Below are 19001 nucleotides of genomic sequence, written 5' to 3' on the forward strand. Positions count from 1 at the left end.
GTGTCTAACAAGGGTTCTCTTGAGTATGGTAACACGAACATGAATCTGAGGAAGTCTCATAACTTTTCGCGCACTTCCTCGAGGGAAAACTCTTCTTGACAATACCATGGTTATGACCACTAAAAATTGAGTTATATTACAAAATGTCTTATAAGATTGACGTTTTATAACAGAAACCCGAATTATGTGTTAAGCATTCATGATTAAATCAGTATTGCGTAACACCTAGACCTATTCACAACAAATTTTGTAAAGGTTGTTCATTAATTAAAACCATTATTAATAATTAAGTAATTACTAAATTAAGTTGTCTAAGGCAACTATTTCTTTGTATTGCATAAAACCACGTTTGGTGGTAAAATTCGTAGTTGATTACTGATTAAACGGTAAATAGATAATGACATATTTTGGCAGGTTACGTATTTCACAATTGGTCAGCTGGAGACCGAGCTAGTCTCTACCCGAACGGTATTCCACATCACTTCATGATAGGCCCAGAGGGGGTTGCGGCATTACCGTTTAGAATTAATTTTTCATTGACAGAATTCAAACCCGGTACCTCTGGGAACGAAGTCCCGCAGCTCCCCAATCAATCACAAATGGATTGTATGCAATAATGTCGCAGCCATCTAGCCTGAAATAATTTGTAAAAGGATAACGTCCTAGAAAATTAAGCAAGGAAAATCCCTTGTCCTCTGTGTTGCAACCCCTCCTCGGATAGTTGTTATAGCAACACTCAAGGTTCCTCTTTTAAACTCCAATCACAACGCAACCGACTGATTATGCAGGATTGCTATTTATATACCTCAGCTAGCGTGATGGGTAGGGTTGGAGGGTTGGAGGGTTGGCCCGGATGGCGTGTGGAAGGTAAGGGGTGTTGGTCGATAACAACCTCGCTACCAACGTTACCGAGCCACTTCCCAACCCCCCAACATTATACGCATTGGCCATGTTGATGTTACATTTACTGGAGCAAACACAACAAAGTTATCATAAACCTGTTTGTTCTGAAAAATTGGATGGTTCAATTAGTTTCGATTAACAAGCAGCCATAACATGATTTTTAAACAAATGTAGGATCCTTTACTGAATCTTTTAAAACCGATAAGGATGATAAAAAAAATCTTTATTATCGGAAAATCAATAATTTTGTTTAACTAAACAATTAATACTAAACTGCTTTATCTAAAAAGCAATATTCAGTTAGGAAAGTTTTTTGCCAGTAAGTCAGTCTAAAGATGCATTCAAAAAGTACAAAATTGTGAATAAACATGACAAGATTCAAATTTGCACCAACTCATACGATTCATCATCATCTTCTCATGATCATATACAAAACGATATCCGTACATCACCGGCTTAAGTAGTAAGAAGGTTCTTTATTTCGTTTAAAAATTAATTTGACTTATGAACAGTAATCCCCTTACACTGGCACTGGAAGTGAGCTGAACTGTTTGTTATATCAACTAATGACAGTGCAAATCATGCTAATATAACGAAAAACTCACGCGTTGGCAAAACGTTGGGGGGATTTCGAAACAACAGGGTAGAGAGAATAGTGGGGCTATGGGGGATAGTTCCTGCGATATATTATCGTTAGAAACATTAATAATATGTATGAATCGATGAAAATTCGGAGTTTGTGACATAGACATGTATATACATTTTAACGAATCGTTTTTTGACCTCTTGGGACATCAAACGTAAATCGCTCCCGGGTCTACGTCTTACCATGCCACCTACGGTAAAAGCTTCTTCCTTATAAGGAAATTTAATAGCATCCTATTAAATAGAAATAAGATTTTTTAACGTTATTCAACATTAGTTTATGGTACTTAGAGGGATCTAAGTAAATAGTTAGTTTATTTACAGTAATAATATATATATTCAAATAATCGCAAATAATAATAATATATTCAAATACATTTTCTTAGCTAACTTACCATGCTACACAAATAATACATTAAATACATAAGCTAGACTATCGTTACGCATTATACAATATATGTATGTTAAAATATAATAAATTTACCTATTTATATTTTCGTCATGAGCAATGTTTAGAGTACAGAGCAGTGTCGAGATATTTCCGTACATTTTAGAGAATTATCACACAAAGTTAAATACTCATCAACACAAATTATACACTTATAACGCCAATAATAATAATTTTGCTGGATTATACAATTTATTTTCCAATGGTTTGTTTACACTTTTAAATTAATCGTAATTTGTAATTTTTCCACATCGACTTAAAATTTTACCTTAGACTAATTTAGCGATACACAGTGTATTCAACTCAGCTATGTGTCTTTGAACACAAACTTCATCGGTTAGGGAAGGGGATAGGGAATAGCAGACACAAATTAAGCAACAATCAATACTCAAGAACACAGAATAACCACTACACAAAACAGCGTGTCATCGATTCTTGTTTCTGTCGACTTAATTTAAAACGACTGATTGTCGATTTTAAATAGGACCATGTACAGTCATAACATGTTTTAACGATCATAATGCGAAGGGGTCGCTTGGAAACGGACACAGACAACGCATATACATAGGCCTAGCCTCCTCTAATACAAGGGCGCAGCGAGGCGTGGCAACACCGCAACCCAGGCCTACCTTGTTATTAGCCTATAATGGCAATAGGCTGGTGCAACGTTGCCACACACCTACGCTGCGGCATTGTAGAGCCTGTAGAGAAGGCTATGGCCTAATGGCCATATGCGTAGACTATGTAGAACAACAATAACAAGGACTACACAAAACAGCGTGTCATTCATTCTTCTTTCTGTTAACTTAATTTAAAACAAATATTTTTTTAAAGAACATGGTCGCTTGGGAAGGAACACAGAAAACGCATATACATAGGCCTAGCCACCTCTAATACAAGGGCGCAGCGAGGCGTGGCAACACCGCAACCCAGGCCTACCAAATGTGTATGTTTACACGTTTGTTATTAGCCTATAATGTCAAAAGGCTGGTGCAACGTTGCCACATACCAACGCTGCGGCCTTGTAGAGCCTGTAGAGAAAGCTATGGCCTGATGGCCATATGCGTAGACTATGTAGAACAACAATAACAAGGACTACACAAAACAGCGTGTCATTCATTCTTCTTTCTGTTGACTTAATTTAAAACAAATATTTTTTTAAAGAACATAGCCGCTTGGAAACGGACACAGAAAACGCATATACATAGGCCTAGCCACCTCTAATACAAGGGCGCAGCGAGGCGTGGCAACACCGCAACCCAGGCCTACCGAATGTGTATGTTTACACGTTTGTTATTAGCCTATCATGGCAATAGGCCGGTGCAAAGTTGCCACACACCTACGCTGCGGCCTTGTAGAGCCTTTAGAGAAAGCTATGGCCTGATGGCCATATGCGTAGACTATGTAGAACAACAATAACAAGGACAGCGTGTAATTCATTCTTATTTCTGTTGACTTAATTTAAAACGACTGATTGTCGATTTAAAATAGGACTAGATACAGTCAAACATTTTTTTCCAAAAACATGGCTTCTTGGAAACGGACACAGAAAACGCATATACATGTAGGCCTAGCCTCCTCTAATACAAGGGCGCAGCGAGGCATGGCAACACCGTATCCCAGGCCTACCGAATGTGTATGTTTACACGTTTGTTATTAGCCTATAAAGGCAATAGGCCGGTGCAACGTTGCCACACACCAACGCTGCGGCCTTGTAGAGCCTTTAGAGAAAGCTATGGCCTGATGGCCATATGCGTAGACTATGTAGAACAACAATAACAAGGACAGCGTGTAATTCATTCTTATTTCTGTTGACTTAATTTAAATAGGACTAGATACAGTCAAACAACTATTTTTTAAAGAACATGGCCGTTTGGAAACGGACACAGAAAACGCATATACATAGCCTCCTCTTATACAAGGCCGCGGCGGGACGTGGCAACATCGCAACCCCGGCCTACCGAAACAGCTTTTACACTTTCATAATAGAGCTTTTTTCCACGTGTGTTTACACGTTGTTGTTACCATGGCAATAGATCGGCAGGTACGACGTTGCCACACACCAACGCTGAGGCCTTGTACGAGCCTTTAGAGAAGGCTATGGCCATATGCGTTGTCCATGTATAATCACAGACAAGCGAAAAGACTTTTGCACCCGATGCATAATTTCTATTTCAATTGGATCCGTCATATAGGGCGAATTGAGTCATTTGATTGGCCGATCCAACAATGACTGATGGCCGAAGTAGATATTCGATATTTTTAAATATCAATTATAAAATTAAACTGTTATAACCTAACCTAACTAACCAAACTTGCTGATAATGAAAACATCGAATGAAGATTTACTAATCGAATCGATATTTTCAATCAATATTAGGGTAGCCCAGTTAGGAAACTGAACCCAAAGTCATAACGTCACTGCTGGATCAGCCAATCAAAAGACTCCATTTGCCCTATATGCCGGAACTGAAATTTAAATAAGAATTATGCGTCCCCGAGTCAGTGGTAAAATACAAAGCTATATGAGACATATTGTAAATGACGGATGCTGAATCACTGTTTTCTATGTACGAGTGTTTCTACTCTATGGATGAAGTGAGTAAAGCTACAGTTTAGGCCTGACACTGCATTGGTATACTTCTTCTCACCAGCTGGTTCACTCATTCGCACTACCCCCACTCCCCCTACAATCACAACATCCCAACTGCTATTTCTCTTTCGTGTCCGTCTTAGAATCTGAAACAAGATATTCATAAATTATTGGGCCAAAAAACATTAGTTATAATAGCAGTAGTCTTTTTTTGGGTCTTTTCAAAGAGAGGGCCGCCACTTCTTTGTAGTGCGATGCGGCGGTTAGGTTAGGTTATGTTAGGTTGGTTTGGTCATTATAACGGCAAAGTAACACACATACAAATTTCACCTTTGTAGAAACTCTTCATAAAAAAAGATCGCAAATTCAAATTGACGTATTTGTAAAGTGTTACCTTGTTTGGCATTATAACAAAGTAAACCAACCTAACCTAACCCGGTCTGGCCTAACATAAGGTAACCCAACCCAACCACCGAATTGTAAAATAGTGGTACCCTCTTTCAGAAAAGACCCTTTCTTACTAAAGTGATAGTATTTTAACAAATTCGGACAGATAACTAAAAGATTTGTATTTTAAAACTTAATGTACATGGCAACACTTCACAACTATAATTACTAACTTAAAATTAATATTTTACAAAAGAAGAAACATTTGATTTGGTCTCACCTTTCTCCTTGTCCGATGACTTGCTGGGTTTCGGCTGTTTTACTTTCTCGGCGTGACTATGTTTCTCGGTGTGGGATTGTTTCTCATTATGACTGTGTTTTTCTGCATGACTGTGTTTCTCAGAGTGGCCATTTTTCTCGGTATGTCCGTGTTTCTCTGTATGACAATTTTTCTCGGTATGACCATGTTTCTCTGTATGACTGTGTTTTTCGGTATGGCCATGTTTCTCGGCATGGGTATGAAACTGAGAGTGATCCGCCTTTTCCGTGTCCGGACTATCCTTGCTCTCTGATCTGCCTGTAAAAAAACAACAACCCTGTTAATATCAGTTTGTGAACAAGTCAAACAAGTAAAGCAACGTTTAACAAACTTGGTGAGTAAGGTTTTCTCGGTAGGTCTTATTTGATATCATTCCACGATAAATTATGAAATTTAATTATTGACTGAAGGGTGAATATTCTGCTATATGTGTAGTATCCACTATTCATTAAGTAGAGTATTCTAGAATCGGAAACCCTCCCATTCCCATCCCTATGGAACTTTCCGCACCAGACCGCAAATTGGAAGGCCCCAAAATCAAAATGTGTGCCTTCGAATTTCAATTTTTTTTTGTGTTTGGCTCTAACAACTGTTGTGAAATATACGGTACACATACACTATACCATACTACACTAAGTACCGGTATGCCAAATATTTTAGAGTAAGATTTCATATCCCAAAATTAAAACCTAATATGCAGACATTTTATAATCACGACCTATATAGTGTCAATTTATATCAGAACCACGATGTCGTACAAGTTTTGAAGTGAGCGTGGGGAAGGGTAGTATCTTTGACTAGTATTTAACCACCCTTTAAAAGTGGGTTGTGGAAATTGGGCCAACGAGTTGACGCGCTTTGTTGGTCGCAAACAGACTAGTTAAAAAGTAATTTACACACACAAAAGTTACTCGCTTAGTCCACACAATTTAGCATCTCTTTGACCCAAATTGTTTAACAGTTTGACATCCATAGCTTACGACGGTTAACGACTAAAATTTGAATTCGTGTAAATCGTTAACAAGGATAAACAGTAAAATAGTTTCGAGTAAAAAGTAAATTAACAAACAATGCCGTGTTTCATCAACGTTCTGATGACGTTTAAACCATTATTGGTAGGAAAATACGTCACTTTGGGGCAGAAAAACATACACTAACCCCATTACAGAAAACTATCACAACCCCTTCAATCTCGATCTCTCTATAAATTCGCTAACAAAATGGTACTATTTTAACCCTTTAGTTCATCCCCCAACTGTTTTTAATTAATTAAAACAAATGAATTAATTCAACTCTCAAGCCAGAGTTCTCGAGTTTCGAACTAGAGTTTTATACACAGGCAGATAATCTTATAACCGAAAATGCTGATTCAATTTTCTACAAACACATAAACTTGTTTAATAATGACAATATTTTTTAACAAGTTAAACTATTTTTTCCAAACAACCACTGAAATAAGCTGTTATAGGGAAGAGCGTAAGGAAAATTGAATATCAACAAGACATGCTAATTAGGGCGTGTACATTTTTTAATGACCTAAATGTGTCACTCAACATGCGATTGTTATCACTCGTGAAAATTTCCTTTATGCAACAACGTTGAGTACGTCAAGAGACGGACGACTTAATACTTGTTTACAAACTATTAACAGTACTGCGGTCATGAAAACTGGAACAATTTTACATATATTGATTCTATCTATAAAACTACATCTTCGCACGTGGAAGAAAATATTGCCAACGATATAGTCCCTGTTAAAGGTGGTGTAATACTTAAAAATTATAACTGCTTTCCACTTCTCTCTGCTTTTAAGTTTGCAAATGGATGTAAGAAAGAACGTTTGTCGACATTTCTGTTACAGCAAGTTGGTTAGTTTTTATCCAGCAAATTCGCAAAACTTTAATGGGTTTGGACAGCATTCCCTTGAAGACGTTTGAACTGCGGTAACTTGAACTTCAATAAAAAATGCCATTGGCCTAAACACGAGTAAAAACAAAACAAAAACCACCTCAAAACACACAACCAATGATTAAACATGCTACGCAAAAACTGCACAATTTTTAGAGTGGTCCATCACTCACTAAAAAATTACGATTGCGTCAAGTGCCTAGTGGTAAAGTGATGTACTTGAGTGCGCAATGTAGTGGATTCATATCCCGCCAGTTGCCAATGGATTTAAGTGGTGCCACAACCAACGGTTGCGAGCTAGAGCCGACGTCCAATGTGTGAAGGTGGAGGTGGGACAAATATGATCACGTCACGAGGGATACTACTTACTCCTGGAGTTTTGGTGGAGCATCTTCTTGGTTCTGTCCTTCTGGTCGTGAGCCGCAGCCCGTGGGTCGTGGCTGTGCAACTCCAAGGTGGGAAACACGGCTGCAACAACCACATCAACATCAACAACAGCAACGAGGTGTTTAGAAAATACCTACCTCGATGTGACGATTATCTTGTTACTTATATCAGCTCAGATGGCCTCACCGAAATCTACAGTGATCTTAGAGTTTTAGGCTCTTCAGGTCTTTCCTGTGAGATGTTGGTTGTAATTGTAATCTTGATCGCAAGATTTTATAATGTGCTTGTCGATAAATAGTCAAAGAATTAATTGGACCTTGCATGTAAGAAATGTTAAATTGTGTAGTGTATTAGTTGCCAAATAAGTTGGGATATTTTAACTAGTTATAAACCGAATTAAAAAAACCAAAGTGATATTGGACTTGTATTTGCAAATGATTTTAATGTTATGTTCTGTACAACTTTGTTTGAGTCGTTTTCATGGAATATTACTTGAAAGCTTAAATGCCACTTTGAAATTTTACATTTGACCAAGTTGAATGTTTTATATGTGTGTTGTACATTAACATATGCCAATTTTCATCATCATTTTCAAAGATTAGTTGAAATCTTTAAAAGATATAATTTTTGTAAACAACACGAAATGGCGGCTGGTAAACAAAGAGTAAAAAAAATTATAATCGATCTTCTCTTCATTTTACCTACCATCACACCGAGTTTGACAGATTACTTACAAGATGGCCTGTATAAAGGGAGATTGTTGAAGTTCTATTTTCCGATAATTTATACAAACTTTACCGTAAGCATCCCATTTTATTTTTGCATATTTGAATGTGTAAAAGGAATCAAATGGATTTTTCATAAGAAAAATTCTATGTGTGGCTCAATCGAAGGAATTTGACCATTTCTAAATGGATTCAACTTTAAAAGTGAGATTTTAATATCCACTTTGTCGTAAAGTATCTATAATCAAAGAATATGTTTAATAATGATGATCTTCAGTTGACCAACGTGGCTAATATAGGCTATAGCCAAACGGTTACTTATGAAAGATAACACAGTCAACGCCATAGAAGGGTCCCAAGTATAGTAATTAATTAATTGTTTGCTATTTGTGTTTAAATAACCCACTAAGCAAACTACAACAATTTATTTATTCTCCATAAGAAGAACATGGTAATTATTAATTTACAGCTTTTTGGAGTGTTCTCTGTTATAGGAATGGTACGACTACGCTTCTATGTACAAACAAAATATTTGTTTAAAAGTTCTGCAAAATAGTTTAGAAGGAAATTTATTGATAAACTTTATTAATATTTAATTTATGTTTTGGGGGGTCAAAATGGGTAAGAATATGATGATTTTAGAGAGGAATTCCGTGCTAACTCACACATACTAGGCATATTATTTAATTAATTTATTAACATAAATAGATATATGAATCTGGACGGATGTTTTTTTCCTCTGAATACATAAAAAAGTAAATCGACTCAAGGCTGTATGTTACCACAAGACCTACGGTAATAGCTTATTCCCTCCCTATATGTGAAAAGTATTGGGGGACGTAGATATTGTATTGAGTACAAATTATCAGAGGAAAATAAAAAAAAAAAAACATGACCAGGTGGAAAAGAGTTGAGTGCGGTATGTTAGTTACTATACTACTGATCAAATGTGGAAGGTTTATTGGAATTTTGCGATGTCCCATGGAGAAGAAACTCCATAAAACTGCCATTCATATTTGAAGCCCAAACACGACCGTTAATTTATTTATGTTTTGGAGATGTTAAATTGACCTATTAATCCTATATAATTTGTAATCCTACATTGTGGAGAGGATTAAAACACATCGAATGCCTTATAAAGTACCATGATGTTTATTTAAGTATCAAACTTGCTGCTGTATTTGTTCAATAAATAAATGTAAATAAGTATAAAAGTTCCCCACTATAGTTCGGCCGCTTAGAAAACGACCTGCGCGCTACCGGTAATGCTAAACCAATGCTGGAGGAGGTCGCTTTCTAAGCGGCCGAACTATAGCTGTATTTTTTTTATTACACTGGCATGTTAGTTTGATAAACACCTATTCACAGACCGCAGCCAAACAGGTGTCATGAATTTATAAGTAAAGCAAACCCCTAAACATAGCACTGCCAACAGGTAAAATTGTAGCATTGACTATATACCTACAGTAGGTATATATAGTCAACGATTGAAGCCATCATATTTATTAGGGAACAAAGGATCGGTGAATTAGCATATATTTTGAGGGAAAACACAACATTTAATTGTAAAATGACAAAGTCATGGCTCTCATTGTCTTTAAAATCTTATTATTGAGATATAAAATTGCGTATGGCATTGACCTAGAATTAATTGAACAAAATAATTCATAACATTGATTTTGCCTACGATTTTAAGTCTACGCAATGGAAATGGTTTAATTAGAAACTACACGGGATGTATTGATTTCCAATTCCGTAGAAAAATAGGATTGTGAAACGCTATCGTATTCACAAGAATTTATCATCTATCTATATATTAATAGGCAAGCATGTTTCTTTAAAACCTTTTCCCCAGCTCGTGTGCATCGCAGGGGAAATCTACGCATACTGTTAGAAAGATATTTGCCTGTAGATGTGCAGAATCCATTTATAAATTAAAATAGGCTAAAAATAAGCACAAAAAACGAATTTGAAAACTTCAAAAAATTAACATGGACCAACTGGGTTGCCATGATGGTGACGAAATAACAACAAAATGTAAACAGAAAATCAAAACAAATGGAAGAAATCCCAATCACATGTTTTATTTACAGTGTGTGGAGAAAATAGAGAAGTCTGTACATTAATTATTTTTGGTCGAGTTTCGACCACAGGACGACCACTAGTAAATATAAATCTTTGAATATATAAAACACAAAACCCATAATTTCCATAACGTTTTCGAACTTATTAAAAGTAAACGTTTAATCTCAACATTTTACCTACCATCACACCGAGTTTGACAGATTACTTACAAGATGGCCTGTATAAAGGGAGATTGTTGAAGTTCTATTTTCCGATAATTTATACAAACTTTACCGTAAGCATCCCATTTTATTTTTGCATATTTGAATGTGTAAAAGGAATCAAATGGATTTTTCATAAGAAAAATTCTATGTGTGGCTCAATCGAAGGAATTTGACCATTTCTAAATGGATTCAACTTTAAAAGTGAGATTTTAATATCCACTTTGTCGTAAAGTATCTATAATCAAAGAATATGTTTAATAATGATGATCTTCAGTTGACCAACGTGGCTAATATAGGCTATAGCCAAACGGTTACTTATGAAAGATAACACAGTCAACGCCATAGAAGGGTCCCAAGTATAGTAATTAATTAATTGATTTAATTAAACAATTAATAATAGTAATTACTCGTAATAAATTGCAGGTGATTGTAACCAACATCGTCCCTGGAAAGATATGTGTATTTTAAGCTAAATATAAGTGAAACATGAGTGTAGAAAAGACAAAACTAACTATTGCATTAAATAGTTCGTTTTTTCGTTAAAATAGTTTTTGAGTTAAATAGTAGTACTGTAAACCATTATTTCTACATCCAAGAAGAAAATGTTTTCGTTATTTTGCCAAAACGATGAAAATGTGATAAGCCTGAGGATACAGAGAAAGCCAAGTACCCACTTGTTTCAACTCATCTTGAGGAAACAGAAAAATAAAGACTGAGGAAAACTCCTTCCTCCCTTCCCCTCCCAACTCTAGTGCTTGTCATTAACTTTGGATACTGCAAAAGAACTTTAATGTTTTAAAATCCTTGTTTTGGAATCGGGTATAAGTCCGATAACGCATTAATGCGTTCATGTGGACGAATTGTGTAATTTCGGTGCGAATTTTACAGTGAGCGCGATACGTGAGGACAATAGCAGCTTGAATTACACCCGCCCTCGCCGCAGCAAACCTGCAGTCTACATGAATTTCGATTGACCTCTGCTTGATTTTCAATAAATCCCTTAAATAAGTGTGATTTATTTTCTAATACATATTAATTTTAATTAGTACTTAGGTTTGCTGCCACAGGGAACCCAATGAAGATTAGTTTTAGTGGAGTGTAAATAGCTTAGTATGAAATATACAAGTTTGCTATTTGTGTTTAAATAACCCACTAAGCAAACTACAACAATTTATTTATTCTCCATAAGAAGAACATGGTAATTATTAATTTACAGCTTTTTGGAGTGTTCTCTGTTATAGGAATGGTACGACTACGCTTCTATGTACAAACAAAATATTTGTTTAAAAGTTCTGCAAAATAGTTTAGAAGGAAATTTATTGATAAACTTTATTAATATTTAATTTATGTTTTGGGGGGTCAAAATGGGTAAGAATATGATGATTTTAGAGAGGAATTCCGTGCTAACTCACACATACTAGGCATATTATTTAATTAATTTATTAACATAAATAGATATATGAATCTGGACGGATGTTTTTTTCCTCTGAATACATAAAAAAGTAAATCGACTCAAGGCTGTATGTTACCACAAGACCTACGGTAATAGCTTATTCCCTCCCTATATGTGAAAAGTATTGGGGGACGTAGATATTGTATTGAGTACAAATTATCAGAGGAAAATAAAAAAAAAAAAACATGACCAGGTGGAAAAGAGTTGAGTGCGGTATGTTAGTTACTATACTACTGATCAAATGTGGAAGGTTTATTGGAATTTTGCGATGTCCCATGGAGAAGAAACTCCATAAAACTGCCATTCATATTTGAAGCCCAAACACGACCGTTAATTTATTTATGTTTTGGAGATGTTAAATTGACCTATTAATCCTATATAATTTGTAATCCTACATTGTGGAGAGGATTAAAACACATCGAATGCCTTATAAAGTACCATGATGTTTATTTAAGTATCAAACTTGCTGCTGTATTTGTTCAATAAATAAATGTAAATAAGTATAAAAGTTCCCCACTATAGTTCGGCCGCTTAGAAAACGACCTGCGCGCTACCGGTAATGCTAAACCAATGCTGGAGGAGGTCGCTTTCTAAGCGGCCGAACTATAGCTGTATTTTTTTTATTACACTGGCATGTTAGTTTGATAAACACCTATTCACAGACCGCAGCCAAACAGGTGTCATGAATTTATAAGTAAAGCAAACCCCTAAACATAGCACTGCCAACAGGTAAAATTGTAGCATTGACTATATACCTACAGTAGGTATATATAGTCAACGATTGAAGCCATCATATTTATTAGGGAACAAAGGATCGGTGAATTAGCATATATTTTGAGGGAAAACACAACATTTAATTGTAAAATGACAAAGTCATGGCTCTCATTGTCTTTAAAATCTTATTATTGAGATATAAAATTGCGTATGGCATTGACCTAGAATTAATTGAACAAAATAATTCATAACATTGATTTTGCCTACGATTTTAAGTCTACGCAATGGAAATGGTTTAATTAGAAACTACACGGGATGTATTGATTTCCAATTCCGTAGAAAAATAGGATTGTGAAACGCTATCGTATTCACAAGAATTTATCATCTATCTATATATTAATAGGCAAGCATGTTTCTTTAAAACCTTTTCCCCAGCTCGTGTGCATCGCAGGGGAAATCTACGCATACTGTTAGAAAGATATTTGCCTGTAGATGTGCAGAATCCATTTATAAATTAAAATAGGCTAAAAATAAGCACAAAAAACGAATTTGAAAACTTCAAAAAATTAACATGGACCAACTGGGTTGCCATGATGGTGACGAAATAACAACAAAATGTAAACAGAAAATCAAAACAAATGGAAGAAATCCCAATCACATGTTTTATTTACAGTGTGTGGAGAAAATAGAGAAGTCTGTACATTAATTATTTTTGGTCGAGTTTCGACCACAGGACGACCACTAGTAAATATAAATCTTTGAATATATAAAACACAAAACCCATAATTTCCATAACGTTTTCGAACTTATTAAAAGTAAACGTTTAATCTCAACTGGGTGACCCCAATTTTGTCTCTTTCCTGATTTGCATTAAACGGATATTTTTCATCTCTCAAATCTCTAAATGCTTATGGCAAATCCATTGAAACTAACATCACACAGTGTTTAAGTGTGTTTTTTTTTCACGAGAACGAGTAAATGAGGCAATTCCGTATCAAGTTTCAGATTATGTCGATGTTGGACTCGTTATAGTAAACCCACCCATTGTGTTGTCAATACCAATAAGGATCTTTAATTGAACATAGATGGTACACAGAATCCATACTTATATACGGTACAAATTATAAAAACTCATTTGTGCAAACCAAGATCACCTCACAACAGGTAGAGTGTTGCTCAGTGGGTGGTGTATTGTGGCAGATCACGGAGACATGGTTTGTCCCACCTTGATCCACAATGGCGCCGTTTCCAAAGCAACACTTGAAATTAAATCAATATTTATTTTTAATTAACCCTTTAACACCCATTTTGTCCCTTTAGTAAAGAGTAATAAATTTTATTCAACCCGATTACTTCAATCTCAGATTTTATTAAATTATTGCGAAGTACTCGTTTCCGAAGTACGGTGTTTAATACAAATGCTGGAAAATTAAATACATTAATACACACATGTAACATAGTTGTATTTACCCTTTTTTCCTCCATTTGGCATGACATAGCTAGGCCGTGCCGTAGGAGTTGAAGTGCTCAGCCAGCAATAAATGATGGCGGATTTGGTCAACGATTTAGAGACCAACACAGACCGGCTGCAGCTGCAAGACTGGGCTTTTCACCCTCAAGCCAAGCGACTCCCAGCACGGCGGGGGTGGGATTACCCACCGGGAGGGGAAACAGGGAGAAATACCCTGTCGTCGGGAAAATTCAGCTGCGCAGTTACATTGCTGGGAACTGACGATGTATTTAGTGATTTTCCCAACTTTTATTTTAGCTTCAAGCGACGTGTCGGTGGTATGGTAACAAATGTTATTAGTGTGATAATGTTCATTTATAGATTTGGCTGCGTCGATCACATCGTCAGATTAAATTATCTCTCGCCCCCAACGTGAATTGGAAACTTAAGTGTATACCCCCTCAAGGTTGTATCTCCATGTCAAGAGCGATTGAGTTAAAGCGAATTAAATCTGACGATAAAAATATATGGATTCTGAAACCAGCCCCAAAAACCTACAGATATTGTACATAATACTATGTGTCCTTAAATACGTAGGGGCCTAAATAGTTTGCTACCGTAGCATGATTCCATTCTTCATAAGCTTCAGTTTAATATTATTAATGTTGATAAAGTATAATATAGTATCGCATTATTTAAAACAGTAAAATAATGTTTTCATACCACTACGTGTACACACATTACCACATCTGTTAACAGTACCTACGCAAAATAGCTCATTGCCGCTCTAGAGCGGGAATGGATTATTCCCGATCGCTAAATCAGCTGATGACTCAGCTAAAGCTTCGTGCGACAATCTACAATTCTCGAGCGCAAAATGACATACTTTGCGCTCTTTCACTAACAGCTATATTGTGTAAATACTTAAATGTGGATAACATTTAGTTTATTGTATCTTACTAAAATAATCAATTATTTTTAATTTTCTTTAAGAAATTACTAAAAGATAACTTTATTTCTCACTTACTTTTTTATTACCTTCTTATTGATGAATAACGGTTTTCATACAAATTATTTTATGTTCCTACGAGATACGTAATTCAAACCAATCCTTAAAATAACATGTTCTTACTATACAACAATCAGCTCACCAAAGTCTTTGATAATATAATACAACTCCAAATCGTAAGCCGTTATTGTTAACCTTTTATCTGGAAAATAGTTAAAACACCAAAGAGGTACAACATCTCTTTTCAATCTCAAACCACTCCGTCCCTGAACTTAGCAGTTACTGAGATCGTAAATCTCGTTTTATGTTTGATAGTAGAGGTAGATTGCCCCTTTACCTATTGTGCAAGTATTTAAATACAACCGGTTATACTTCAATTAGTTCATCTATCGCAAATCTACGGAATAAGAATATAATTTTGACTATTTTTTTAAATAGTAAGTAGTAGGTTCTAGCTAGCAATCTTCGTTGGTAGTTTAGACCTCTGTTGGACGATTATTTTATTGCATACGTTTGTTTGAAATTTCAATACTGTTTTTAGCGAATTTCCCTATAGGGAAGTAGCTATTACCGTGTAGGTCTCATGGTAAGACTTAGGCCCGGGACCGATTTATTTTTTTCATTTTGATGTCCCCGGAGGCCAAAAACACCATTCATTCAAATTTTTATATATGTATACATATATATATATATATAGATTTATACATATATATATATATATCCGTGAACACGATAACTTGAGCAATTTTTATCCGATTTTGATGAAATTTGGTTTGAAGGTATAAGGCGGGATAAACTTAAATGAGATCGCGATCCAGCATGATCGGACCATGGGAACAGGGTTTTATGGGGTAAAATTGGTTTTTCTCACTTTTGACCCTCAAAACACAAAATTTCCCAAATTTTCTCTAAACCTTCTTAAAGAGCTTAAAAAAAACAATTCAGTATACCAAAGTGTTTTGTACGGTTATTGATTATGGAGAAAACTAAAAAATGGTAAATTTAAAATTCCCATGTTATTCTTATGGAGAATATTGTAAAATGTTGTTGTTTGCTTGTTTATGGATATCTTTTGATCAAACTTGGCAAATATATTCATTTAATACAAAGCATAATAATTATTTTACTTAAAACACACACTTTATTAGATTCCTTGTAGTAGCAAACCTAGGTACTCGTTAAACCTAATGTTATTTAAATAGATCAATTGAAAATCAATTCAGCCAAATGGAAATTCTCTTAGACGGCAGGTTTGCTGCGGCGGGGGTATTTACACTTAAATGGAGGAAAGTCATCGGTTAGTATAATTTTAGTCTCCTGATTGTGCAAGATAAGTAGGTTATTGAAAGAAAATACTGTGGTAATTGAGATTTGATTTTTAAAACGACAAACCTTACTAAATAGCAGAAATAACCAATCAATACTAGTGTCAGATTAGTTGCATTAGTGCAGTTTTTTTTTTGTTTTTTTTTTGTTTTTTTTTTGTTTTTTTTTGTCCTAATGACGCTAGGCACGAGCCTGGGATTGTTTTTCACATTACTTCAGGCTAGACCTAGGGGTTGCGACATTATCACTTAGATAAAATCCATTGGTGACTTGGCGGGGATCGAACCCGGGACCTCAGGGACTGAAGTCCCGCGCTCTAACCACTACGCCAGCTCGCTCCCCTGCATTAGTGCAGTAGTGGTAATCTGTGATCACTGTGCATTTCTTGAAGAGACCAGACAAAACCTCGGTCCTCTAATGTCTGATTAGGTTAGTCAAGAAAAGACTACCTATTCACAGTACACCCAAATATCGCTCACTACATTCTTAGTATATTTTGCCACTGATAGTTATGTGTTTAACAATGTTTTCTCCTTTCAGAGGATCTCAAGTTTGTATTTGATCTTTCTTTATTTGTAAACTTGAAAGGAAATACAAATTTCAAAAACGTAATTGACAGGGACTTGGAACGTATCGATTCTATTGCGTTTACAGCTTTGGATAAATGCACGGGTTGTGGTAGAGAGATTGGTGTAACGAAATATGAAACCAAATGTCAAATTTGATTCTGTTCTTGTAAAGGGAATCAATGCCGGCTGTTATATCCCTGAAGCGAGAGGCAGCAACCAACTGTGCACACTGACTTCTCATATATATCAGCTGTTATTATATTGTAACATTGACTTTTGACTACTAATGCCAATGGTTGTACTTTTAACTATTTGATAGAACTACGCATAGTTATTTTTCAACAGACAAAGTTGTTGCCAGTAAAATTGAAATTGACTTAGTTAAATTGATCACCACCAATCGATCAAGCTGATGTAAATTACTGGTTTCTGTTAAATACTCAACTTTGCAACCAAGTCAAACTGGTAGGACAACTTAATTGTAAGCTAAAACTTATTTTATTTCACAAAATACCATAAAACAAAAAATAAGGTCAGAAATAACATTTAAACACTACATTCTGACTCATTCAACATTTTAAAGTTGGTGACAGCTGGTCCATTATAAACAGCATGTCCACTTTACTACCCAAACGTCCATGATGTTGTACCCCAATCATGACCTCTGAACTGTCAAATAACAAGTCAGGTAGTCACCTGGGGCTTTGTATCAGCTGACCTGAGATTTACCTGTGCATCATGTTGATTAGTTTGATTTTTTATATACTTTTTCTACAGCTCTTTGTCAAATGAACTGCCGATAAACTTAGAGAAACATCAGAATTTAAAAAAAATGTTTTTTGAGATGGGGGAATTTTATTATTGGAGCTTCTGTTGTAGTGTGTTTTACTGATAATAATAACACTATCACAATTCTATTAGTATATTTTATCACTAGGGTGAAAAGAGACTCTTTTAGACACAAGCTCAAGTTTTCTGATGAAAAAAACACCTTTTTCTCGTGAGATGAACTGTTTTTCCCGTCATATTACACCACTATTAAGAGAAGTAAGCTAGAAAACAAAAATTTCTTCTCATTTGAAGATAAGTCCCCAATAGTTATTTGTGAAACTATAGTGTGCTAAGTGGCACTTGGCTGCACATGAGCATGAGTGTGGAAAATTTCTCGAGTGCAGCAAAGGCACTTTGCACTCACCTTACACATTATATTTTTCATACAGTTACTATAAAGCATATAAATAGTCTTTCAAACACTATACAACATGTTTTTAGGTTGTGTTAAATCCAAGGGATGAATGAAATAGGAAACGCTGCACCAGATGATCGTAGTCTATTTTCAAGCATGCACATATTTATGTGCCTTATTGAAGCATGCTGTTTTGTGTTGTGTGGTTGGAATACTGGAGTGCGGCAAAAGTAAGTAAATTCAAAAAGGAAGCCCACTTTATCAGGTAACTGCAGGGAAAAATTATTTTTAACTTGTTTTCAATTTTTTAATTGTGAGCAAGCAGCTGTTCAGTACGTAAGGTATAGAATCCTTCGTCAATTATAATTGTGTTTGTTCTTTATAATATCAATAGATATCTATATATGTCAAACTATTGATATAGGTACAGTATAAATAATTTTCTTGAATTTTAAACTGTTTCCCGTATCATCCAATTTCTTTGATTAAACGTAAACAACTTAAAATCCAGTCGACAACAATGAACTATGTTTGAAAACAATACCCATACTTTGATAAATTTTGTTTGCTTACACTCGAAGTTAACAGACGACAAAGCGTAAAGCTGACGCCATCAACTTCAGCAAATTTTTACTTCCTAAGGAGAAAAAGAGCTATTTTAGACCAAAAATACATTAATTGAAAACAGCTG

The 19001-nt window shown here is 35.4% G+C and overlaps 1 protein-coding gene across 1 annotated transcript; it reads right to left on the reverse strand.

Annotated features, from left to right (window-relative positions):
* Positions 1-1872: 1872 nt before the first annotated feature.
* Positions 1873-14357, reverse strand: LOC129005376 (probable zinc transporter protein DDB_G0282067). Its single transcript, XM_054434243.1, has 4 exons — positions 14241-14357; positions 7573-7671; positions 5257-5553; positions 1873-4735 (listed from the first exon to the last, which is right to left on the reverse strand). The coding sequence occupies exons 1-4, from the start codon at positions 14260-14262 to the stop codon at positions 4707-4709; spliced, it is 447 nt and encodes a 148-aa protein (XP_054290218.1). The 5' UTR covers positions 14263-14357; the 3' UTR covers positions 1873-4706.
* Between the last annotated feature and the right edge of the window lie 4644 nt (positions 14358-19001).

The sequence above is a fragment of the Macrosteles quadrilineatus genome, unplaced genomic scaffold (genome assembly GCF_028750875.1).
Source record: "Macrosteles quadrilineatus isolate MER2022 unplaced genomic scaffold, UCM_ALF_1.0 Scaffold_20__1_contigs__length_2534061, whole genome shotgun sequence".
Lineage (NCBI taxonomy): Eukaryota > Metazoa > Arthropoda > Insecta > Hemiptera > Cicadellidae > Macrosteles > Macrosteles quadrilineatus.